General features: G+C 47.2%; 2 protein-coding genes across 7 annotated transcripts in view; one reads left to right on the forward strand and one right to left on the reverse strand.

Annotated features, from left to right (window-relative positions):
• The first annotated feature begins 3 nt into the window (after positions 1–3).
• PRPF4 (pre-mRNA splicing tri-snRNP complex factor PRPF4) lies at positions 4–22,855 on the forward strand. Of its 2 annotated transcripts, none has more exons than XM_075579207.1 (14): positions 4–133; positions 1,606–1,772; positions 2,422–2,608; positions 4,148–4,235; positions 5,809–5,888; positions 8,620–8,713; positions 10,632–10,726; positions 11,271–11,329; positions 13,219–13,342; positions 15,783–15,872; positions 16,412–16,534; positions 17,437–17,544; positions 18,903–19,021; positions 21,764–22,855. In XM_075579207.1, the coding sequence occupies exons 2-14, from the start codon at positions 1,613–1,615 to the stop codon at positions 21,955–21,957; spliced, it is 1,521 nt and encodes a 506-aa protein (XP_075435322.1). In that variant the 5' UTR covers positions 4–133; positions 1,606–1,612; the 3' UTR covers positions 21,958–22,855. The 2 variants fall into 2 exon arrangements, with proteins under 2 accessions (XP_075435322.1, XP_075435323.1); XM_075579208.1 differs by having other exon boundaries at positions 15–133; positions 1,561–1,772.
• Positions 21,778–25,087, reverse strand: part of RNF183 (ring finger protein 183) — a 28,410-nt gene continuing 25,100 nt past the window's right edge. For all 5 annotated transcript variants that reach the window (XM_075579230.1, XM_075579227.1, XM_075579231.1 and 2 more), the window contains one exon: positions 21,778–24,586. In XM_075579230.1, the coding sequence (XP_075435345.1) occupies positions 23,985–24,539 (555 nt within the window). In that variant the 5' untranslated portion in view covers positions 24,540–24,586 and the 3' untranslated portion in view covers positions 21,778–23,984. The remainder of the gene's footprint in view (positions 24,587–25,087) is intronic.

Here is a 25,087-nt window from a genome sequence, read left to right on the forward strand (position 1 = left end):
GGTCTGTAACCCGGAAGCAGTACGTGGGGCAGTCAGACGGCGGCGTGAGGGATATTACTTACTGCTTATATTATAATTACTCCTGGCTGTCCTACTCCGAGTACTCTTCCAGGGGTTACTAGCAGTACTGCAGGTAACAGACCCCCTGTGTGTATATTAATACTCATTGTTACTTCTGTTACCCTCGCTCCTCACGGTCTGCGAGGGGCTGTTAACCTCTTCGCTGCCAGGCGGGTCTTGTATACGCATTGTGCAGCAGCACGAAGGGGTTAATGCTGCTGACTAGTGCAGGCCCCACTGGCAGCGAGAGGGTTAATGGTGGTAGTAGTACCACCAGTACTGTTACTCCTTGCAATGTGGATGCTGCTGTTATTTATTAGGGGGATCTGAGGTTTATTATTTATTAGGGGGGTCTTGGGTTTATTATTTATTAGGTGTTATGAAATGAATGTGAGCACCGTCCCCGTCCCCGTCCCCCCCCCCCCCTTCTGCAGCCAAAGCAATGTGTAGCGGTCCCCTGGCAGCGAATGGGTTAAGGTGTATTGATACACTGTATCTCCCTCCAGGGTCTGGGGGGTTCTTTGCAGGCCCCTCTTGCAAGAAGGGGTTAACACGTACCGATATCAAGTACTTCCTCAACCCTGGAAGCTTGTATTTACTTACTATTATTATATACTGCAGCTGTAAAGCGCAAAACATGTTGCACAGGCACTGTGTAAAGGCACTGACTTGTAAAACAACGACACTGAGCTGACTTGTAAAGCAACGAACCTGGTTCAATCCCCGATATCGGCTCCTTGTGACCTGTGCCTTAGGCACCAACAAATAGATTGTAAGCTCCCCGGGGCAGGGACTCATGCCTGCACAAATTCTATTTACAGCGCTGCTTACACACAGTGCTATACATGATAAAAAACATTTATAATATAATGACAACATTCACATGCGTTGGTACAGTAAACAAACCCGCCCTATAGAATTTACCATTAAGTAAATCATGGGGTTTATCTTGGAATGGAGAGGATCTATATGAAGATTCCTTGTTCTATATGACTGTAGCAATATAATAATTGTGTAATGTATAGTACATCATCTTATTATAATCTTACATCCAGTACTCTGTCATAGTCTATGTAACATTAGTGGAAACCGGTAGTCGACAAAAAATAATGTCACAGAAGCAATGACTGATGTTTGTATGCATATCTTTATTTATATAGCGCCATCCATTTTACATGGCGTTTTCACAGCAGTAATACACGTGACATAATATATCACATAATGGGTATAAGCGCTTCATACATAAAAGTAACATTAGGAAATGTCCCTGCCCCGAAGAGCTTACAATCATGCATCACTTAACTCTGTGCCCAGGACATACTTGAAAACGAGAGGTAACTCCCAATGTATTACTTCCTGGTAAAATATTTTATAAATAAATCACTATATTTAATACGAGAGGTCCGAATGATTAAACAATACAGTGTTTGGGTTGTAAACTGCCCACTTCTGGGTTTTTTTCTGTATTAAATATGGTGCTGGTTCTGTCCCACTCCCCAGTACCTTCACTTTATAATCTCTGACGCCACCTACTTTCTGCTTCAGCCCCAAGATGTCGGATGACGATGGCCCCCCCGTGGTGAAGAGGTCCCGCATTTTTTATGGCAGCTTGGCAGAAAAGGAGAAGGAAAGGCTCGCCAAGGGAGAGACGGTGATGGGGAAAGCGGCGGTGAAAGCGGGAATCGAAGCCGGGAACATTAACTTTGCCAGCGGTGAGTGTCGGGGAAACAGGGGCAGACAGAAGCAGCTGTCACTCATATGGGCCATATTCTGTATGCTGTGAAGGCATCACCCCGAGCTGAAGAAGAGTTCATATCCATTTAAACAAATGGGGTTTCTCCTGTCGAGTGAAGACCACTTCACAGCATAAGTATAATAGGGATCTTGGAGTGAGTTACATGATAACGTAGCGGTGGGTCTCCATGAATGGTATAGTCCAGGGGTGGGCAAAGTGGGGGGTGCAGGATATTTTTGGGGGGCATGATAGTTGCAGTGTCCCCGCTCTCTTCCCCGAGGCATTTAAATTAAGTGCCGGGGGACCGCAGGAGGCCTCTGCAACCTCAACTTACCGGGATTCAGCCGGCTTCTAGACGTGTCGCCATGGCAACACGGTGTCATGTGATGTGACGCGTCACCATGGTAACGCACGTCAAATGCCGCTGCAGGGTGACGTGATGTCACATGACCCATGAGGCCAGTTCACCGGAAATGGGGGAGGACGCGAGCGCTGGGGCTGGCAGGCAGGGGGACGCAGCGCAGAAACTATGCGTACCCCTGGACTATAGTCCATACTTACACTGCTCTTACTGTGAAGAACCCTTCTCCTTTGCGGCTGGTGAAATCTCCTTCGGTTTTCCGCAGGAGAGTCCTTTGACCTTGAGGAGCACATCAGCGAGAGGCAGGCGGAGGTGCTGGCAGAGTTTGAGCGCAGGAAGCGAGCGCGGCAGATCAACGTCTCCACCGATGACTCCGAGGTGAAGGCATGTCTGCGAGCCCTCGGCGAGCCAATCACACTGTTTGGGGAAGGGCCGGCGGAGAGGAGGGAGAGGTGAGTGGAAGCAAGGAGATCCGCACACCCTGAACATGACCCCAGAGTGGTCTGTAGCTCATTACTCCTTTGGACTCCTACAGCATGAAATGAAAATAAAGAATGTGTGTAGAACCCAGGAAAAGGGTGTATATTTTAACCACGTTTTGTGATCATCACGGCGGCGACATGCCGGGGGTTTAGGGAATGTCATCCTATTTTAGCTCATTTTCTAGAGCCAATGGCATTCACCACTCCCCTTCTGCTGCTGTCACGTGATCGCTATCCCAAGCCACCACGTTGTCGTTATCCCGAAAGTGGCCGCCTGACTTGCGGCAATCCATTTTCCCTTTTGGAACAGCATATTTTCTCGTTTCTACCCAGACACCCCTGTGGGATATTTTAAATCTTGGGGCACCCCTGCTCATCAGACCTCACTCGCCCCATCTCACACGTACAAACCTGCCCCACTTATCCCCTTCTTACACATTCACCCCCTGCCTCACAATTCATACTCACCCTTATTCTCAACACACTCCACAATAACCCCACACACTCCTCTCATACTCTATATACTTACACCCCTCTAACCTTCCCCCTGGCCCCACACATACAGGCCACTCACTACCCCTGCACACATTACACTTACCTTCTTGTCACAGACCTACCTTTTCTTACGCAAACCACATTCAGGCCCTCCCATACACACACACACCTGTCGCCTCCCCCTCTCTTACTCAAACCACACAACTTCCCCCTCCTCACACAGCCATCACACACACCCTCCCAAGACATCTCCTCCTCCTGACCTGACCTCTTCCCCCTCCCGAAGACTCTTCTCCTCCTCCCCCCTCCCCTCACTCCTCCAGGGACTCCCCCCCCCCCCCCTCTCTCAAGACCCTTTCACTCTCACATGCCCGCGCACCTAAAATATGTCGGCGGATTAGCAAGTGCGTTCTCTCGGTGGGGGGGGGGGGGCTTGGATCCACCTCTTATCCCCTCTCCACTGGGCTCAGAAAGGAGAGTGAGTAGAGACAGATCGTAGCCTCTGCCCCTCCGAACGGCGTGGGACGCGCCCGCTGAGCTGCCAGCAGAGTATTTCCCCCGAGGGCCGCAGCACACTTGGCAGAGGGTTGCTGCACACCAGAGTACTGCGGCGCCCTGGCTGAGAAACACTGATCTAGGGGGTAACGTGTAATGAAGCCAATATTTCATGTGAAGTTTTTAGCTCAAAGTTGATTTGGAGTGGGGGTTGCACCTTTAAAACCGGGTACAGCCGATGGCAAATTTTATAATCTCTCAATGTTCAGTATGTAGTGTACAAGTCCTGAACAAAGGAACATAGGGCACAACGGATTTAGCATATCCAAACTCATTTATTGAGCCAACACAAGTCCTGCACATATGACACATATGACACAGACTCCATATATCGCTGCATTAAGAACTTTCGATGATTTGGGAGATGAAGGGACCTTCCCCACGGATCCTTCACAACATCGACGTGCTCTCCCTTTTTGAACTGAATCCTTTATTGATGCCAGTCTGTGTGCTTTGCAGGCTGCGTAATGTGCTCTCCGTGGTTGGCACAGATGCTTTAAAGAAGACCAAGAAAGACGACGAGAAGAGCAAGAAATCGAGCGACGAGGTATGAATACCTTCTACCCTTCTGGGCTTTTCCGCTGCTCCCTCTCATAGCTGATTGGACGCACAGGCGTAGCACGTAACATTGTTCCCCGCGGTAACTCGACATATCCGGTTTTAACGCAGAATACTACAGATTCTCCGTAGGATTCAGTGGAAGTTTGGGGGCAAAATATCACAACATATTCCACTAGAGGGGCATTCAAGCCTGTTACATCCGTAGAGCGACAAAGGGGTATATTGATATGCTATTACATAGCCATACCCTGGTGTAATCCTTTGAGGATGTTCCATGCTGGGTAGAAGGAAAGGGAGGGAGTGATATGTACGATGGGTAATCCTGCGTGATGGCCTTAAAAAGAGAGAGGCTAGTTGCTGCACACTCGTGTGTGTGTGTGTGTGTGTGTGTGTGTGTGTATGTGTGTGTGTGTGTGTTTGTGTGTGTGTATCTTTATTTATATAGCGCCCACAGCTGCTTTACGAGAGAGACTATACAGTACAGATAATTATAATATAATAAGTGCGACAAGCAAAATCAGACAATAGGAAAGGAAATCCCTCCCCCGGAGAGCTTACAATCTAATATCAAAAGATAAACAGCTGTGTGATTCAAATTGGTGCTACCTGCAGCTGCTGCTTTCCAGACATTGGTCCCGATCAGGGAATGAGGTAATACGGGTAATACGGGTAATACGGGTTCATGAGTCCTGCAGCATTCTGTCACATGAAGTCTTCACTGAATGCAAAGTGAACTTAATGGGAAAGGAGCTTCCATGATTCGAGCAGACATCAGCAGGCGCCTTTACCTGAGCGGGAAGAGCGGTTTAAAGCAACTGGTTTAATGAGCCATTTGCAGTTTCACTGTACCGGCCGTGTATACTTACATGTGCATGGCTTAATCTTTGGGACACGCAGATGCTACTGGTGGGATCAACCAGGTAACCGGTAGCGGGGTCACTGGGGGTCGGTAGCGGGGTCACTGGGGGTTGGTAGCGGGGTCACTGGGGGTTGGTAGCGGGGTCTCTGGGAGCGGTAGCGGGGTCACTGGGGGTCGGTAGCGGGGTCACTGGGAGCGGTAGCGGGGTCGGTAGCGGGGTCACTGGGGGTCGGTAGCGGGGTCACTGGGAGCGGTAGCGGGGTCGGTAGCGGGGTCACTGGGGGTCGGTAGCGGGGTCACTGGGAGCGGTAGCGGGGTCACTGGGGGTCGGTAGCGGGTTTTTTGTGATCCATGTGCTTTATATTTTTCTTGCTCATAATAAAACAAACAAAAAAAACCCAGAATTTATCTATGAGGAAACAGAATTTATCTATGAGGATGAACATGCAACATTTTTTACAACTGGGGCAAAGTATAATTTGAAACAAAGCGACAGTGAAGTGAAAATAATATAAAATCATGACCATAAAGAAACGAGACACTGACTAAAACTGAGGAGTAACTGATATACCAAATAATAATAGATGTTAGTTTGGTGTAATGCTGTAATCAGTCCCACTATAAAGCCTTATGCCTAATAACGCCTCTGCTACGCATTCCTAAGGGGACAAAATGACACCAGCGATTTCTTTTCTTTTAGTATCAGCAGACTTGGTATCACGAGGGGCCCGGCTCCCTGAAAACAGCGCGGCTCTGGATAGCGCAGTACTCCCTCCCGCGGTAAGTCGCCAACAGAGGGGAAAAGATAACACAAACCGAAGTGGCATTTGCTGTTGCAGCCCTGACCGTCACACAGCAGCACTGACCGTCACACAGCAGCACTGACCTTCATACAGCAGCCCTGACCGTCACACAGCAGCACTGACCGTCACACAGCAGCACTGACCTTCATACAGCAGCACTGACCGTCACACAGCAGCACTGACCTTCATACAGTAGCACTGACCTTCACACAGTAGCACTGACCTTCATACAGCAGCACTGACCGTCACACAGCAGCACTGACCGTCACACAGCAGCACTGACCTTCATACAGTAGCACTGACCTTCACACAGCAGCACTGACCTTCACACAGCAGCACTGACCTTCACACAGCAGCACTGACCTTCATACAGCAGCACTGACCGTCACACAGCAGCACTGACCGTCGCACAGCAGCACTGACCGTCACACAGCAGCACTGACCTTCATACAGCAGCCCTGACCTTCATACAGTAGCACTGACCTTCATACAGCAGCCCTGACCGTCACACAGCAGCACTGACCTTCATACAGCAGCACTGACCGTCACACAGCAGCACTGACCTTCATACAGTAGCACTGACCTTCATACAGCAGCCCTGACTGTCACACAGCAGCACTGACCTTCATACAGCAGCACTGACCGTCACACAGCAGCACTGACCTTCATACAGTAGCACTGACCTTCATACAGCAGCCCTGACCGTCACACAGCAGCACTGACCGTCACACAGCAGCCCTGACCGTCACACAGCAGCACTGACCTTCATACAGCAGCACTGACCTTCACACAGCAGCACTGACCGTCGCACAGCAGCACTGACCGTCGCACAGCAGCACTGACCGTCGCACAGCAGCACTGACCGTCGCACAGCAGCACTGACCGTCGCACAGCAGCACTGACCGTCGCACAGCAGCACTGACCGTCGCACAGCAGCACTGACCGTCGCACAGCAGCACTGACCGTCACACAGCAGCACTGACCTTCATACAGCAGCACTGACCTTCACACAGCAGCACTGACCTTCATACAGCAGCACTGACCTTCACACAGCAGCACTGACCTTCACACAGCAGCACTGACCTTCACACAGCTTCACACAGCAGCACTGACCGTCGCACAGCAGCACTGACCGTCGCACAGCAGCACTGACCGTCGCACAGCAGCACTGACCGTCGCACAGCAGCACTGACCGTCGCACAGCAGCACTGACCGTCGCACAGCAGCACTGACCGTCGCACAGCAGCACTGACCGTCGCACAGCAGCACTGACCGTCGCACAGCAGCACTGACCGTCGCACAGCAGCACTGACCGTCGCACAGCAGCACTGACCGTCGCACAGCAGCACTGACCGTCGCACAGCAGCACTGACCGTCGCACAGCAGCACTGACCGTCGCACAGCAGCACTGACCGTCACACAGCAGCACTGACTGTTCCTAAAATGACAGCGAGCCCCAAGTAACCCGGGGACAATAACATTGGGTATTATATGTTGTAGCTGCGTTTACCTATGTTTAACCCTTAGCTGGCAGATTGTAGAGCAATGTATCGCTGGCCTATACCAAATATTAGTGTTGGTTCTGAGGTCATTGAATTGGTGCACTTTTAAGGTAATAGTTTTGGTCAGATGAAAACTAAAAAACAATCTGTTTAGGCCCCACAATCCAGGGGGATGAGTCTAAAAGTAAAAATATTAAAGGACATTAAACAGATGCCCCACCCCCTTAAAAGACCATATATAATTCCATATAAACAACCTTTATTGCTACCTGCTCGTGTCATACAACTATGGAAATCACCCCCCCCCCCCCCTAAATATTGGCCCCAAACTTTCATTCAACCCCCCGTAGTTTCCCTCCCCCTGCTGTGTTTATTCCATTGCCCCCTGCAGAGGTCTTCTAAACTACTTCAAAATGTACAAATTAAAACTGTGTCACAATTCAGCTTCACAAACGACAGATTGTGCGCCCGAGATTCGTTACATTTAAATACGTTCATTTAATCTTTTTATTGTTCTCTCCTAAACCCGCAATCCTGCCCAGAGGGCGTTTTATTGCACACACCCACAATGCTCTCTGCTTTCAACGGGCCTTTTCCTTTCGCATATATAATCTTTGACCACTAGATGGGGACTTGTTACCGTGCTCTTGGCATACGTCCGAAGATGAACATGATTCGGTTATTAAAGAGGCAATCCAAGCCATTTTGTTTTCCCTTTTATTTAATACAGGAATGAAGCAGGGGGTCTCCGGAGCTGAACCCCATTCATTTTAGCCCTGGGGACCCCCCTAATTACGGAGGTACAGTACTTGCCTCTGAAGTCGGTGCCGGTACCCACTCCGGGGTTCACTACACAACTTTTCAAAGCAGCGGGCCAATAGGAAGCCGTGACATCATCAGGCGCAGCTTCCTATTGGCCCATGTGACGAGGGAGCTGAAACTGTAGAGATGCCGGCTATCCCCTCGGAGGCAAGTATCTCCGAAAGCAAAGGGGTTCCCGGAGCTGAAATAAACGGGGTTCATTTCCGGAGACGCCCTGCTTCAAGCTCGTATTTAAAAAATGAAGAGGAAAAAAACTGGCTTGGATTGCGTAACCTGCCAATGTTTGGTTTTTTTTTAGACGTCAAACAGTATCGAACAATCCTTACAAAATGGCGCACAATGTCCTTTTGCAGCTTCAGTGTCCCATAATGCATTGCTTCGTAGGGCTCTGAAGCGTCTGGAAGCGACTCGGGAGTACAGGTGCATCCCAGAATCCACCAGGACTTCTCTGAAACAGGAGTTGCAGAAATCGCTGGGGGTGAGTAATAACTGCCACAAAACCATGCGTATGTACACCTGCGTCCCCACCCAACAGAAGGACCAAGCCCCCTTAAAACAAGAGTTACAATAACGAGAGCATTCAAAAGGTGCCGTCCGAAAGTCGCTTTAATTTTGCAGAAGACATTTCATTCCTGTGAGAAAAACTTTTTTATCACGGGGCAAAATCGTCTGAATTATCAAATGTTCCGTGTATTTTTTTTCACTTAGATTTTTATTTTATACATAAGGGGGTACAGAAAAAAGAGGGAAGGAATGAGTGGTACAGGGAATAAGGGGGAGAGGTTGGGAGGGGAACACGGTAACGTAAGCACATCATAACATAAGGAGTAACCGGGATATTCCTAGTATAATATGGGGAATGGCCTTGGTCCTGGTTCGGATTCCCAATATAACTAACAGAGCGGCACGGGCACATCTGGTGGTTGTAGTGAGATGAATTTAATTAGATGGTGAGGGGGTGAGAAGCACATAGGGTGTCTTTATAGGATTGTGGTTGTGATGGTAGGGGTAAAAGTGACTGTTTTTAATAAAGGTCAAGCCTGCCCTTACCCCTACCTGTCAATAATACATCTGTATTATGTACATATATATCTATGTATTATGTACATATATATCTATGTATTATGTACCTATATATCTATGTATTATGTACCTATATATCTATGTATTATGTTGCCTGGTTCCAGCACTTCAGGGACTCACATTTGGCTGGAATGCTGCAAAGATGTCTGTGATGCTTTGCATGTGGCTGTGTTTGTGTTGCTGTTCCCCCCCCCCCCCCCCCCACACACACACCACCAATCAGGGGCCAGTTCATATTGCAAACACCTAGCTAGATGAGATAAGATCAGGTCTTTGTTAGCTGTGAGGTCAGAGTGTTTTTAGTTGTGGAAGAGATTTCTTAAGAAGAAGAAGCTGTGAGCAACTGGGAGACGCTGCAGTGGACATTGCAGGAAGACAGAACAGGGAACATCTCTTTAGGGAGGTCCCTGCACCTACGTTTACAGGGTACTCCAGTTTCCCAGTTGTAAGTGTGTATGTGTTGTTTTGCTGCTGTAAATAGTTGTGGATATTTCTTTTTTCCAATAAATTAATTTTATAAACTCTGTTTCTGCCTGGCGAATTGATCCCTGGTGTGTTAGCCCTGTCTCCCGTGACAGTGGTCATAGGGTCAAATGTAGAGCCTCCCATCATACGTAACCACGGATCCCATATATTCATCAATTTCAACACTGTATCATTGAGAAATGCGGCCATTTTTTTCATAGCACTTTATTGCCATAAATTGGAGCCGAGTCTTTCCACAACTCCGCAATATAGAGCACATAGCCGCTGCCAAAATGTGTGTGATGTGTTTTTGTGTTCTCTATAAGAGAGGTTTAGGAGCGGCCTATTCAAGAGGCTACCCAAGGGGTCAATATGAATTGATACACCTAATATCCTATTAATAACACTGAATACTTGTTACTATAGTCCTAGCAATTATTGGACCTCACCACCATATATGCAGCACTTTGGCTCTCTATGGTCACACCCCCAGAAGAACTTTGAGGTCTAGTCATACATTTTATTCAATTTGGCAGGGGTCATGTGCCTGTGATGTAGGATTTTGGAACTATCCTCTTTTATAATGGCGTTGTAATGGAAGCTAATGATTCCCGTGTGTCTACCCACGTTTGGGGTTGTGATGTTTCACCTAAAGCCGACTCCCATTGTCTAAAGTGGAGTAAATCTCTATCCCAGGGGTGGCAAACTCCAGTCCTCAAGGGCCACCAACAGGTCAGGTTTTCACAATATCCCTGCTTCAGCACAGGTGGCTCAGACATTGACTTAATGAATGAATTTGAATGCATACACCTAATCCTTCTTTATGTATTTTTCCTTCGGGTTTGCAGTCCTTAAATAACTTCTGCAGCCAGATTGGAGATGATCGGCCGCTGTCATTCTGCAATTTCAGCCCCAACTCCAAGCTCCTGGTTACCGCGTGCTGGTAAGTTGGCGTGGGCAGGTTTTCCTTTTGGTTTATTGTGTTCCTCCCACCACTTTGCACAGGGAGGGTCTGATGCAATATGGTGCGATCTGCTGCTTCAGAACATAATGAAGCTGTGTGTAAGGCAGGATGTTGGGTTTCATAAAATGCATTGTAACAAAGGCGGAATATCCGACGGGGAGACCTTCTAAGTAAAACCAGCCGGAAATCTGAGCGTCTGCAAGTTCGATATAACGCATATCTAATTATTTACATCGTGTAAGTCAGGGGTGGCCAACTCCAGTCCTCAAGGGCCACCAACAGGTCAGGTTTTAAGGCTATCCCTGCTTTAGCACAGCTTCGACTGAGCCACTCATTGAGCCACCTGTGCTGAAGCGGGGATATCCGCAAAATGTGACTTATTGGTGGCCCTTGAGGACTGGAGTTGGCCACACCACTGATTATAAGATCTTCACAGAGTGATGCTGCTGCCTGTAGAGACCAGTGCTGTGTTTGCATTAGTGCGACGGGGGCCTAAGCTCCATCTCTTATCTTGTTTCCGTAGGAGTGGACTCTGCAAACTGTGGTCAGTGCCAGACTGCAGTCCGATCCGAACATTAAGAGGTAATGTTTCCAATCTCAAGACCCTGACTTCCTTTCTCATGTGGAATAAGGCGTTTCCATGTACGCTGGCTCGCCGGGCTCCTCTCCGGGCCGTCTCGTGAGCACATTCACTGCCCTAATGTGCAGGGTTTACATGCATCTGTGCTCTGTACCCAACATGGAGACGTTTCCTAGCAGCAGTAATGTAAGCCTCTCGCCTGTGAACCCATTAATAATACTATACACAGTGCAGTAGTAATAGCAGCAGCATAACGGCCCCTATATGCAGACTGCCCTACTATACCCAGTATTATACATGGAATAGCTGCTCAGTCTGTGTAACACTTCACTCCTCAGGCCCTGTCTGGCAGCTTCAGACCCGTGGGCAGTTTTAGGCCTCAGATATAGTAGGCGCGAGCGCCGGATCACATGGCATCGCGCACGCCTGCTGCAGAGGTGATCCGTGGCCTGTGGGATGTGTAGAAGACGCGACAGGGAGGCGTGGCCGTCACATGAGCGCTTCGCCCTCATTGGCTGAACCGCGCACATGACCCGGCCGTCGCGCGGCAAAATATAGAGATTTTGTCTCGCGTAAAATCGTCGCACGAGCGCGCTCTATGGTCGTCCCCATTGACTCACGGCCTTTTGTTTGCGGCGCGCGCAACGTCGCTCTGACTATGGAAGCGGCTTTAGGCATAGTGTGTATTACCCTGGGATTAAAGAGTCTATCACTTTCACCCCAGCGATCCAGACGTTAAAGGCGGGTGTCAAACCGCTTCAGAATGGGATTTAAAGGGACGTACAAGATAGCCGATCAAAAATAAATGTTGGAAAGATTAAATCATTAAAGTAACAGTCACTTGTGAAGCGCATTGTTAGAAAAACGTCACTGCAGTGTCTTCCAAGAAACGCACCTCCCAGTTCCAGGTGTATAAACACACGTTTCGGTCCCAAGGAGGAGCGGCTTCTGGGCCCACAGGACCGAAACGTTGGGCCAGTATTTTGTGTTCAGATCAATCTTGGTGTCTGAAGCACCCTTTTATTTATTTGTAAGTTTTGACAGATGAATTCTAAAATAAGTGTCTCGGGGAGATGAATCCCGACGCGTTTCTGTTCTGTTTCTGCTTTTCGCCGGGAACACTGGATTCAAACTCGCCAGCTACTTCTGTCTGACTAACGACGGCTTCATAATTACTCTGCGAGCAAAAGTGAAATAAACCTGCAGATCTGATAATAAAATGGTCTAAGATTAGAGAAACTGTTAACAATTGGAAACGTTAAAAATGTTTAAAAATATCTTTAAAAATACGCATGTCTGACTTTCAAAAAAAGAATATTTTTTTTATAGATCAATCAGCCTCATTTAACCTATTAAAGAGGCAATTCCAGGTTGTTATTTTTTTTAACACTGTACAGTATTGAAGCAGGGAGACTCCGGAGCTGAACCACATTGATTTCGGCTTCAAAGACCTTCTGCTTCCCGAGATACTTACCTCTGAAGTGGGTGCCCGTAGCTGCTTCGACTTGCTAGCTGGGGTTCATATAATGGCCGCTTTTCAAAGCCTCCGCACCTTCTGGGCCAATAGGAAGCTGTGATGTCATCCGGTGCGGCTTCCTATTGGCCCATGTGACGCTGGAGCTTTATAACTTGCAGGAGATACCGGCGCCCCCTAGGGAGATATGTATCTCAGGAAGCAAGGGGTCCCCGGAGCTGAATCGAATGGGGTTTATCTCTGGAGACCCCCTGCTTCAAATATATATATATATATATATATATATATTTATTTATTTTTAAACGGTTTGAATTGCGCCTTTAATCCTTATAAAGTTTTTGGTTATCTATATAAAACAGGCAATCTGGCTTCTTTAACACGGCCGCTTGTGCTTATTTTTGTCAATGTCCTCGTTAGGGCACAACGCGAACGTGGGAGCCATCGTGTTCCACCCTAAAGCCACAGTGTCGCTGGATGAGAAGGACGTCAGCATGGCCTCCTGCGCAGCCGACGGCTCCCTGAAGCTCTGGAACCTGGAGAGGTGAGCAGCGCATTGCTGTGTCCTGCAGCCTCTGTAAGGGGGTGGGGTGGGGGGGGTCAGTGAGGTCCCCACACCGGGCACCCGCTCCTTTCTTGCATGGCGTGGCCATAGCAGCTCTGGCCATTGCCAGCCACTTGTAGTCGCTTTGCAGGCTAACGCTGACTTTCTCCTTCTCACTGGTTCCCGGGCATAATGCCTACAAAAATTAAGTTAAATACCTGAAGACATCGAGTCTGTCGCTGCCAGACGGGTCTGCAACGTGTTGCGGTGTGGGTTCACCCACTTCAAAGGCTGCTCTTACCACTTGCAAACATTACCAATAACTAGGTGGCTTCTGAACACGGATGTATTTAGAGACACGTTTATTACAGAAGTACTGGCACAGCAGAGCCCTGTAATAGCCGCCTACAATACATTGACGAATCAATCCTCCCGTGACTGCTTTTAGATATGTCGGTCAAGTAGAAAGCTGTATTGGGCCCGTATTCTCTAAATGGTGCTACGCTTTAACACGTCTAAACTCCCAATTGGTTATGCTGAAGCGTGGCACCCTTTAGTGACTATGGGCCTTTGTTTCAAAACAAACTAGCGCGGTGGAGCTGAGCTACAGGACACCCACCTGATGCAAAGGTTTGGGGGGCTCCCATGAAGTGATGGGGGAGAGAATCCTTTTGATTTTAATAAGTCTCACTAGAGCTGCGTGGCCTGTTTATGTAAAGTGCCCCAAGCGGGTGACCCTGCTGTGTGCTGTAGTAGGAGCCCATCAGCTATTACATTGGCAGTGCACATGGTTCTCTGCAAAGCGCATGAAGAAGCTGTTCTATCGCAGTCTTCGGATTAGGGCGGAGCATTGGCAATCTCATTTCATCATTGAAAAATAAAAACCGCTACTGAGGGGGGGGGAGATTTCAAGCCAGTAACTTCTCTGGAACCGGGTAGCACCCGGGGCTGTAAGTAGTGCCGTTCAGCTCCGGGGGGACCTCACGGTTGCCATTCTGTAAAAGTAGAATGGGTGGTAAAAAAATAACAGCGTGGGATTGCGGCTTCAAGTCCCACTGCAGTGCCAGGCAGAGCGAGATGGCCCTTGGGATCTCAATGATAATCCATACTGTTCTGAGCTTCCTGCTGAACGAAGTACCCAGTTATTACAGGTATTAAGCAGCCTGGCATTGCCTAATAAGGAAGCCTATTTAACGTGTGAGATGGGTAACATTTGCTGCCTTGGCCAATTAAGTGGTTAATTTTTTTTGTCTCCGGAGGAGTCATTATTCACAGGCCTAATAATTATGGAGGTTGCCAGGGTAAGTGATCCCACCTGGGAACTCGAGGTGCTCTAGTCCCCGCGGGGTACATCTCGGGCCTTTCATTCCTTCCGTGACAGGAACATGTTTAAAGGGTTAGTCCCTCCTAGGCCCAATGTGTAGTGTAGTAGTAATGACAGGGACAAGATTAAAGGGTCACATCTGGGTGGGTGATTCCCTTTTTTTTTACCAAACTTTGACACCTGTTGTTATTTTTAAATCATTGTTTATAGTTTGTAAACGTTGGGGAGATGTGGCCTTTTTGTCTGTGCGCAAACTCTTGTTGAACACGGTGACAACGTTCTCCCCCCCCCCCCCCCTCTCGCCTCCTCCTATCTGTATTGGCTCTCTGATAAGGACAGGGTGAAGAAAGTGCTTCAATGGCACACCTACATTCAGAGACCACTAAGAAGTTCAACTTGTCATTAATTTCTAGAGAAACAAAATTAGGCAGATCTTTGCTTTTAGCATGGTTTCATTAGTCTAAGGAAACTAGTAGATCACTGTTTATGTGAGAACACCTATTAATTGGTGCTGAAATCCTACAATGTGGGCTAAAGTGATCTTACCTGCCGCCAGCTTGAACGTAACGTGTGAGTGTTGTTGCACAGGTGTGTCGAGACCTTCACGCTGCCAGGAATAATGGATACATTTGTAATTCTTGGTACGACTTGAAACGCACATCAGACTATTGTTCTGATCAAAGTGTAATGTATTGCAACATGTCAGCGCTAATAACATCACAGCGCAGGGGCATAAGCAGACGGAGAATAGCACTGCAGATATACTAGTGTATATGGCTGACCAACCCCTAGGAAGGACTTTTATCTTTCGGTTCTGCATTATATTTTTAGTGCGTATCGCCTGTTAGGTAACCCTATAGGGCAGGGGTGACGAACTCCAGTCCTCAAGGGCCACCAACAGGTCCGGTTTTGAGGATATCCCTGCTTGAGCACAGGTGGCTCAGTCAACAACTGAGCCACTGATTGCGCCACCTGTGCTGAAGCAGGGATATACTTAAAACCTGGCCTGATGACTGGCGTTGGCCACTCCTGCCCTATAGGTATACAAAGCACGATTTGGCTCGCCCCCCAGTGCACACTGCATGCCGCTAATGGTGTTTCCTGATTCTCTCGCAGTGATGAGCCAGTAGCCGACATCGAGGGACATTCCATGAGGGTGGCAAGAGTGATGTGGCACCCGTCCGGGCGATTCCTGGGCACCACATGGTGAGAGGATTGGGGTTTAAAAGGCTATGGGGTGAGATCCAAGCACTTGGTGGGGGGGGGGGGGGGAGGGGCAGCAGTCCCAAGCATTCAAAGTAACGTCACTGAGCCAGGTGGTTATCCAGCATTACAAAATGTTTAACCTCTTCACTGCCACAGAGTTTCAGAGTAACCCATTGGACGAGCCTCTGATAAAGACTGAGGGACCCGCCTTTGTCTTAACCACTGGAGGTGTTGCGTTACCAACGGGGGGAGGGGTGTGAGACATTGTCAAGGTTTTATTGCTTTATAGCCTCTATAAGCTTATCCATTCCCAAGACAATCTAATCCGTCCACATCCATTTTTGCTAAGGATCATTGTGGGCCTGATGCATTTTGCAATACTCTGTAACATTATAAAGTGCCACGTGCTCATTCTCTTTGGGGTGGGTTTTTTTTAACTGTACTGGGCCAAGCGAAAGTGGTTACCCAGGAAAAGGGCTCAGGTTACCTTCTGCAAAGGATTCTGGGAGGGGTAAAGTGTTTCCTTTTGGACTTGGCAGCTACGACCGCTCCTGGAGACTCTGGGACCTGGAAGCCCAAGAGGAAATCCTGCACCAGGAAGGGCACAGCAAGGGGGTGTACGACATCGCCTTCCACCAGGACGGGTCGCTGGCGGGCACCGGGTGAGAGCCCTTCCCGTCTCACAACCACTCCACTCCCGCACACAACCACTTGCACGTGGTTGGATTACACAAGAGGCAAACGCAAAGATGTAACCTCATTTCTTATAGGGCGTTTACAAGATGCAGAACATCGTATGTACAAGGTCGAGGTTTATTGATCCCCCTGACCATAACATTCCCAATCAATTGTTTTCCTAAGGTTTTCACGTTGGGGGTCCTCAAAAAATCCCATTGAACAGAATATGAATTATTATTATTTTACGGAGTGGAATAAATCCGTTTGGTTCATAAATCTATTGAAGCTGATCTTTCTCTGACCCCCCTCTCCCTATGTACATGTCACGCTATGCCCCTCTCTCCTGTCATTCAACTACGCCTGGCACCGCAGATACGCTGCCCTAAATCCATTCGCAGCAGCAGCTGCATTACCCAAGACCATTAACCTTGTGGTTACTCCATTAAGTGCAATGCCAATAAGGCAATGCCGGAGACTAGTTTCAATCATATATGTTCCTTTAATGGTGGTTTATATGATGATCAATAGAAACACATACATTGTCAGGAAGTCAGATGATGTATGTTTTACATACTGTGTCCATGTTATCTTTACGTGGCATTCAAGCCCTCTATTCGATGTGCTGTGATGCTGCTTCTTGGTACAGAAGCTGTTGGTTCCATCAGCAAATTGAATAGGATCATTGGACTTGGGGGTTTCCTTGGACTCTGAGTATGTGCCACCCTTTTAGTTGAGAGATGCAGTCCATTGTACCCCGAAGAGGTTAGGTAACTTGGTTTGCTCTGTCCCACATTAGCTCTCTTTGCAAGCTGGGTTGATAAATAAAACCGCTAGGCGAAACGCTTTTTGGCCTGGATCTTATTGTAAATTGTCCCCCCCAATGCAGGGGTCTGGACGCCTTTGGCAGAGTGTGGGACCTGCGGACAGGCCGCTGTATCATGTTCCTGGAAGGTCACCTCAAGGAGATCTATGCGCTCAACTTTTCACCCAACGGGTAAGGATCCGAGAGAGCGGCGACCAAAAACGACAGACAAGGTGGGAGTGTAAGGCTCACCTAAAACAGGGGGCTCAACTCCAGTCCTCAAGCAACCCCCCCACAGGTTAGGTTTTCAGGATATCCCTGCTTCAGCACAGGTGGCTCAATCAGAGGCTCAGTCTTTGACTGAGCCTCTGATTGAGCCACCTGTGCTGAAGCAGGGATATCCTGAAAAACATCCTGTTTGGGGGGGAGGAGGTCTTGAGCGCTGGAGTTGAGACCCCTTACCTAAGGTACTGTACAGGCCTCCTTGCTCGATGGGGGGGTTTTAATGGGGAGCTCCCGTATTGTGTATCTGACACTGTCCCGGGGTTAGAAGCAGGAGGCCTCACACTTATAGAAGATGCTGGAGGAATCTTTACACAATAAACAGGCTGCAGGACTGCCTCTTTTAGAAAATACTTTTGGGGGGGAGTATAGATTTTTAAACATTCTGGCAACCAAAGTATTTTAATTCAAATATACAGCTTTCTCATTTTGATTTCTTTGCTGTTTTAACCAGTATGAGTTTAAATAAGCAAACAGGAAAAGCTATTATTGCCTTGGGAACCATTTTGTTCAATCCCGCAAACATTGGCAGCGGCTATCTCTTAAGAGCTACATCAGAAGAAAGATTAGTCACTGTAAAGAACGGAGAACGGTTTATTGTAAGGTGCCAATAACAAGAACAGTGTTAATCGGCTCCATTTAACTTGCATATCGCCTTTTTAAAAGACCACTTTTTTTTTTTTTTTAATTAAACTTTTCCATGGTAAACACTTTGGTAGGTTTTCACAATCTTTATCTAATTTCTTTTGATGATATGTCGCAGGTCCACTGTTCTCCTCGTTATGTTCTGTGTTTGGGACATAATTATGATGCTATCATTAGCCAAACAGATGAACAGAAGAGGCTGATATGCTCGATTTCAGCAGACCAGGAGAAAATAAACCCCTTCATTACTCCCAGGGCACAAAGAAGGCCGTTGCTGTCAGTGCCATTGAGTCTAAGGAAGCCAGTTACACCAAAAGCACATACCAATATATAACCTAAGGGCAGAAGAAACCAGTATCCCATTTAATACAGAGTGCTTTAAGTGAGATACCTTTTTCTTCTGTCCTCCACTTATTCCATCCCCAGCACCGTCAGAAGCGTTACCTTGTAGGTCATTTTTTCTGATTGTGGTACAGTTTATTTGCAGGGTCTGTAGCAGGTACTCCCTTTCGTTCTAAAATATAACACCTACCTGGCACAGTCCCTTTAAGAGAATATCATGTATTGTCCCTTTTTAAAAGAGCGTATCGGGGTCTGCTGTTCATGCTCTTCTCGTGTCCTAGGTACCACATTGCCACAGGCAGTGGGGACAACACGTGTAAGGTGTGGGACTTGCGACAGCGACGCTGCATCTACACCATCCCTGCTCACCAGAACTTGGTCAGCGCCGTGAAATTCCAACGTAAGTGTTGCTCCTTTTCCTTCCCCACGCCCGGGGCTGGGATCATTACACCAGCGGTTATATGGGCACAGTTCTGCAATGACATACGGGTACGGCAGCCCTGCCAGTATCATAGATCTCTATGCTTACAGTGCTAGCAGTGTACACAGGGCTGTGGATGGAGGCTCCAGAAACAAGCCAGTACCTGCAGACATGGATCATAGCCCAGCGTTACCCACTGCAAGCACATCAGAGGAACACAAAACTAAAGCTGGGAGTTTAAAAGCAAAACTGGTCATGAAACACATGTAATTAAGCACTTACTGCAGGGGCTGTTTGCAAAGTGTTCTGGGCTTCTCTGGCTTTGAGGTTAAATGTATGTCACTCGGCCTTTAAAATATACTGGTTGAGGAGCACTCACGGGACCGAGGTGATAACTGCCTCGGGTACATGTCCAGCCAGCGATGTATGAAGCCTCAATGTGAATCAGAAACATATGCGCTCTCCAGCGGTCATGTGAAAAGTAGGTGCTAAGTTTATTCAGGGGAGGATCAACGTTTTGGACCTTTTATTCTGGACCTTTATCTTGATAAAGGTCCAAAAGGGGAGTGAAATGTTGATCCTTTGGGGGGGAGGAATGCACCGCTGGAGTGCGTTTTTATGTTTCTGATTTATGCTGCCTTTAAAGACCCTTGATTGCTGATGAAGCGTAATGCACTTTGGCATTTGAGAAGCACCTTTCTGCAGGTACGGCAGGCAGATCAGGCATACAAGTGTAAAACACTGGATAGAGCGGTTTGTAGAAATGTAATCAGTATAGAAAAGTACAAACGAGGTCTTCATCACCTTCCCATTTTGAACATAACATATATATATATTATAATATAATATACAAATATTGAAAAAGCTTCCAGTTCTATATTTGCAAACCGTGTTCCCTCAATACAACCTCTCAAACCTGTCCCCGTCTCTGTTACTCAGCGGTCCGTGTGCCTCCCTGTTATACGACCTTCAGCACCTCCTAATGGCGTGTCTGTTTATAGGGTCTCCAAACTCAGTCCTCAAGGGCCGCCAACAGGGCGGCAGATCAGGGGATATCTGCTTCAGCAGAGGTGGTGCAGTCGAAGACTGAGCACCTGTGCTGATGTAGGGATAGCCTGAAAACCTGACCTGTTGGTGGCCCTTGGGGACTGGAGTTGCCCACTCCAGGTTTAGCAGGAAACCTGCATCGTTCTCACCACCGTTCTGGTACAATGCAGGTAGCACATGTATTTAAACATAGGAATCTAGATTGTAACATGGAATCGGAGAATGAAGACCTTGTCCTGCAGTCACTTTCCAGGCAAAATAATTTCCGACACCAATAACAATGTAGCAGCTTTTAAATCGTCTGCAGATTTCTTTATTGTTAGAAAGGAGCTTCAACAAAAGCATATATGTATATTCCCTTGTGCTTGGTAGGGTTGGGCTTCCAGGCATACTTCTGGGAAGAGATTATAGCTCTAACAGTATTATTGTCTGGTGGATACAAACTCTGGGGAACTCCTCCAGAACGCAGACCCAGGCTTAGCGAATAAAAAAATAAACTCTCAAACCGCACCGATTTTAAACATCTCTTCGATTTAAGACACATCTTAACTGGTCCTCGTCATACGATGAACGGGCTCACTTTATGATAAATCGCCTCTTCAGTGGGACTGCAGCTGTAATAATTGTTGGCAAAGGAGAGCGCTAGTTTTTCCGTCTCCACTGACCTGTAAATATCCCCCAGGAGCCCTCTGCGTTCTGCTGCATCAGTGCACATGTTACATACGGTTCTGCTGATACCGCTGCGTGCCTAAACCAGAGTTTCTTGATCCTTTCCCCCCCACAAGTAATCCCCATTTATATGAACCAGTAGCTGAGGCTTACCTATATGTTTGTCCTGCCAAGGAGGTTATGGGCAAACCAATTGTTAGCTGTTTTATCCACATTTAAATAGGATTTGTAACCACTCTGCAATGGTTATACTTGTGTACAAATGCACAAAGAACAGAATTCGCCTCTATTGCATAAGAAAACAAAGGTAATAACTGGGGTATGAACTTAAGCTGCCTAAATTCTCATATGAGAGACGGATGTTTACTGCTATAGTGAATTTGCGTTTTAATTCATGAAATAAGGTTATCTAAACCTATTAGTACTGCGATAACCTGCTATTAAGATACAGAAAAGATAGCACTCGCATACTTAATTGGACTGTTTGCAAACTCCCAACCATTCACAAATCTTGATGTCGTCTCAAGTTTACAGATGAAGATTTGTGAGTTCTGGAAATCCCCTTCTGCGGTTAGCAGCTGCAGATACAAACATCACGCTACGTTTTTTTTTAGGATGCCAAGAATTTTAGGCGCTTCTAATCCTAAATAAATATCATAGCTGTGAGATTTTATTACAAAACAAACCGCTGTAAAACTCGATGTGAAATGTTACGCGTGGCGTATCACCCACCACTGCGCTAGGTTTAGAGAAGTGAACCCGTAGCACAGGACAGGCCAACTCCAGTCCTCAAGGGCCGCCAACAGGTAAGGCTATCCCTGCTTCAGCACCCATGGCTGTCAGAATAACTGAGCCACCTGTGCTGAAGCAGGAATCTGCCGATTGGTGGCGCTTGAGTACTGGAGTTGGCCTGTCCTGCAGTAGACCTTCTGTACTAGCAGAGTGGACAATTTATCTGAGCCCATACAATATAATAAGACTATTTTCCATTCTGCTTCCACCCAGCCACGAACGGCAGCTACCTCGTGACGGGAGCATACGACAACACGGCGAAAGTGTGGACCCACCCAGGGTGGTCTCCTTTAAAGACCCTGGCCGGCCACGAAGGCAAAGTGATGGGACTGGACATTTCATCAGATGGCGAACTCATAGCCACGTGCTCCTTTGACAGGACTTTCAAGCTCTGGATGGCAGAATAAGACGGAGACAACAAGACGGAGAGAAGCAGCGTCATGTTCAGCAGCCAGCGCTGGTATTCTCTAGGGCAAGAGTGGCCAACATCAGTCCTCAAGGGCCACCAACAGGTCAGGTTTTCAGGATATCCCTGCTTCAGCAAAGGTGGCTTAATCTTTGACTGCCACCTGTGCTGAGGCAGGGATATCCTGAAAACCTGACCTGTTGGTAGCCCTCGAGGACTGGAGTTGGCCACCCCTGCTCTAGGTGGTGTAAATTAGTGACTGGGATCCATTTAAAGGGGCAATCCCTCACAGGACCACCATGCACCAATGCCAGTAAGATGTTTAAGGCGTTATATCTGGGTGATTGAGACCTTTTTTATTACCTATATCTGACACCTCTAAAGTAACTTTTAATTATTTTTGTAAGTTAATATGTAAACCTAGTGAGCGAAAGTCTTGTGAGGGTTTTCATTTCTTTTGGCTGCTCCCTTTTGTCTGATGCCACTATGTGTTGAACATGTATCTGTACAGGCAGGGCCCACCTCTCTGTCCTGGTCAGCTCTCTGATCAGGACTGGTTTGGATAAAGTTCAGGAAATCATTTGGATTGTCAAACTGCCCCATTCAGAGGCCTCTAAAAAATTCAAATTGTAATTCATTTTAAAAATAAGAACGCAACAAAATCTTTGCTATTAGCACAGTCTGGCTTGGTTATGGAAGCCAATTAGACTGTTACAAAACCCTTTTGTAAAGTTTGTGTCTGTCTATTCGGGATTGTACCTTTTAAATCCTTCTGTTAACACCCAGAACTGCACAGATATTTATATTGGTATGTTGTGACCTTCATTTCAAGGAGCCGATGTTTTGTAGCCACATCCAGTTTCTTTATAAGTTACAATAAAAACTATTTTTCATAACTAGGAGGTGGAAAACACTATAGCATTTATCTGATCTAACTTCCTACATTACGCAGGTCAATGTTTTTACGTCACGCGTTTGCCAACATTTGTCTGTGCCGTAAACCATGCAAATACCTGGTTCTGTCTTTATGAAGAAGGCCAAATGTATATAATACTGGTTCTTAAACTGTAGTCATTGGCCCTCCAGTGGTTCCACAAAACCATATGTCATCTATACACCATCATCGCAGTTTAATCAACAACCCCTTTTAAAGATCGTTGTACTACTTTAACTTTTCTCACAGACAAATCTGCTCTTTTGGGGGAGCTTTAGCGTAAAGAATAACACTGAGAATACCCCCAGGATATGCTAGTTAACTGCAGTCTAATGAGCTCCGTTCTCAGATCGGGGGTCTTCATCTGGTGGGTCAAATGCAGCCTGCTTAGGGCCTGGATGTGACCCGTCTACTTCTAAATACTCTCTGACCTGGATCATTTGGAGAACTAGTTGAAGAGCCTCGTTATAGATACTCTGTGAAATGCAGGAATGTATCACATTGGTCGGATAATCTACAGATTTCCTTAGTGTCCCATGTGGTTTGAATTCGGTAGCCAACCAAAAGCCTTTACCAGATGCTTCTCCTACTGATTTTTCTCCTCTAATGGGTGCCTGGAAAAAGAATTGAATTCAGCAGGAAAACTATTGCAGACCGGGTATTCAAAAACAGAATGTTGTTTATCAATCCTGAAATGCAATTTCCCTATATGAATTTCCTGGACCCTTGGTTATATCGCAGAAAGACGTCACCTTGCCACCTTGCCTTGTACTATCCCAATCCCAGTAGATTGTAATTGCGTTTTACATATTTGTGCCAGGTTCCAAAAAGAGCTCTGTAGGCAGATCATGTCCACGTTCATACAGTTTTCTGAATGAGGATAGCAAATATGTGGCTAAGCTATACCATCCACTTACCATTATGACGTTTTAGGAGCAAAAGGCTATTTTCCCTTGCAAACAGTTGGCACGGTATCCCAAATGCTGGGAAACTTTGCACATTCTCATGATGAAGGCAGCAAGTGTCAGACTGAAGAGAGTGTGTGGAATGTTGTTATGCCAAGCCTGGTCTTCAACTCAAATCCCCCAGGTATATTACCCTGGTCCCCAAAGAACCTTACGAGTCCAGAAGACAGAAAAAAGGAGAAGCAGGGTCACACCGAGTATGGTGATCATCAGGTAAGTGAACATGCGGAACTGGGGGTTTTGCAAACACTGTCGGAAAGAGTAGTCGGTAGGTAGGGTGGGCAGCGGAGTTTGGATCTGGTTCAGGTGGTTACCAAACAAAGTTCCTGACTCCAGGCCAACATTAAGCGTGTAGACAGAGGGTGGGCGCTGGAAGAAGTGCAGCTTGGGAGACTCCTTAAAACGAAGAGCTTCCTGGTGAGGTTCCAGCTTGAGTTGGCTCAGGATGACGGTGTTGGTGGGGAGGTCGGTTATCCCCTGGTTGGTGTGGAGGATTGTGGTGTGACGGCACAGTGGGCACTGCAGCCTGTTCCTGAGCTGGGTCACAAGGGCCAGGCGCGCCAGGCATTCCACGCAGAAGAAGTGGCGGCAGTCCAGCAGCTTGGGAGTGCGGATGGTGTTGTTATAAGGGTTCCAGCACACAGGACAGTCATATTCTGGATCCAACTTTGCCCCTTCTGCCATATTGCCCTCTCCAAATTCCAACACAGGGCAGTGATCACTGAGACTACCTGAAAGAATGATAAATAATAAATGGTAGCATGCCTCCTATCCAGACATATTCAATTGCTTTGCTGGCAGAAGGTCCACATACATACTTCAGTGCCAGGGCACGTGCAATGCATCGCAAAGAAGGGATTAGTCTCGCACCACTATTCAGTGGTAACCACCTTTTTGGGGCTGGTGAGAACTCAATGCCCTAGAAAAGCTAAAGTGCTCCCTTTCACCGTTTGTAGAAAGTCTCCCTAAGTTGAATACTAGGTTGGTGCTCTCTAATAAATATTTATGGACATTCAAAAATGTTCATATCCAGCATGTGGTTTATTTTTTTCCCTCTCTCCACAATTCTGATAGGACATTAACAAAAGGCGCGATGCACTTGTGATTTTAGTGCTTAGAAGTTTAAATGATGCTTCTTGAGAAACATTGATAGTGAAAAACATACAGCATGAAGAGTAGAAGTGTTATGTTTGCTTTGTTTGATATCAAGAAATATATATAATTATTATTGT

This window comes from Ascaphus truei, chromosome 21, assembly GCF_040206685.1.
Source record: "Ascaphus truei isolate aAscTru1 chromosome 21, aAscTru1.hap1, whole genome shotgun sequence".
NCBI lineage: Eukaryota > Metazoa > Chordata > Amphibia > Anura > Ascaphidae > Ascaphus > Ascaphus truei.

Bases quoted from the DNA above. Each gene is read 5' to 3' on its own strand.
- PRPF4 (XM_075579207.1), top strand. From the start codon at position 1,613: ATGTCGGATGACGATGGCCCCCCCGTGGTGAAGAGGTCCCGCATTTTT. The intron at 5,889-8,619 runs GTAAGTCGCCAA...ATTGCTTCGTAG, and splicing joins GCGCAGTACTCCCTCCCGCG to GGCTCTGAAGCGTCTGGAAG. The intron at 17,545-18,902 runs GTAAGGATCCGA...CTCGTGTCCTAG, and splicing joins CTCAACTTTTCACCCAACGG to GTACCACATTGCCACAGGCA.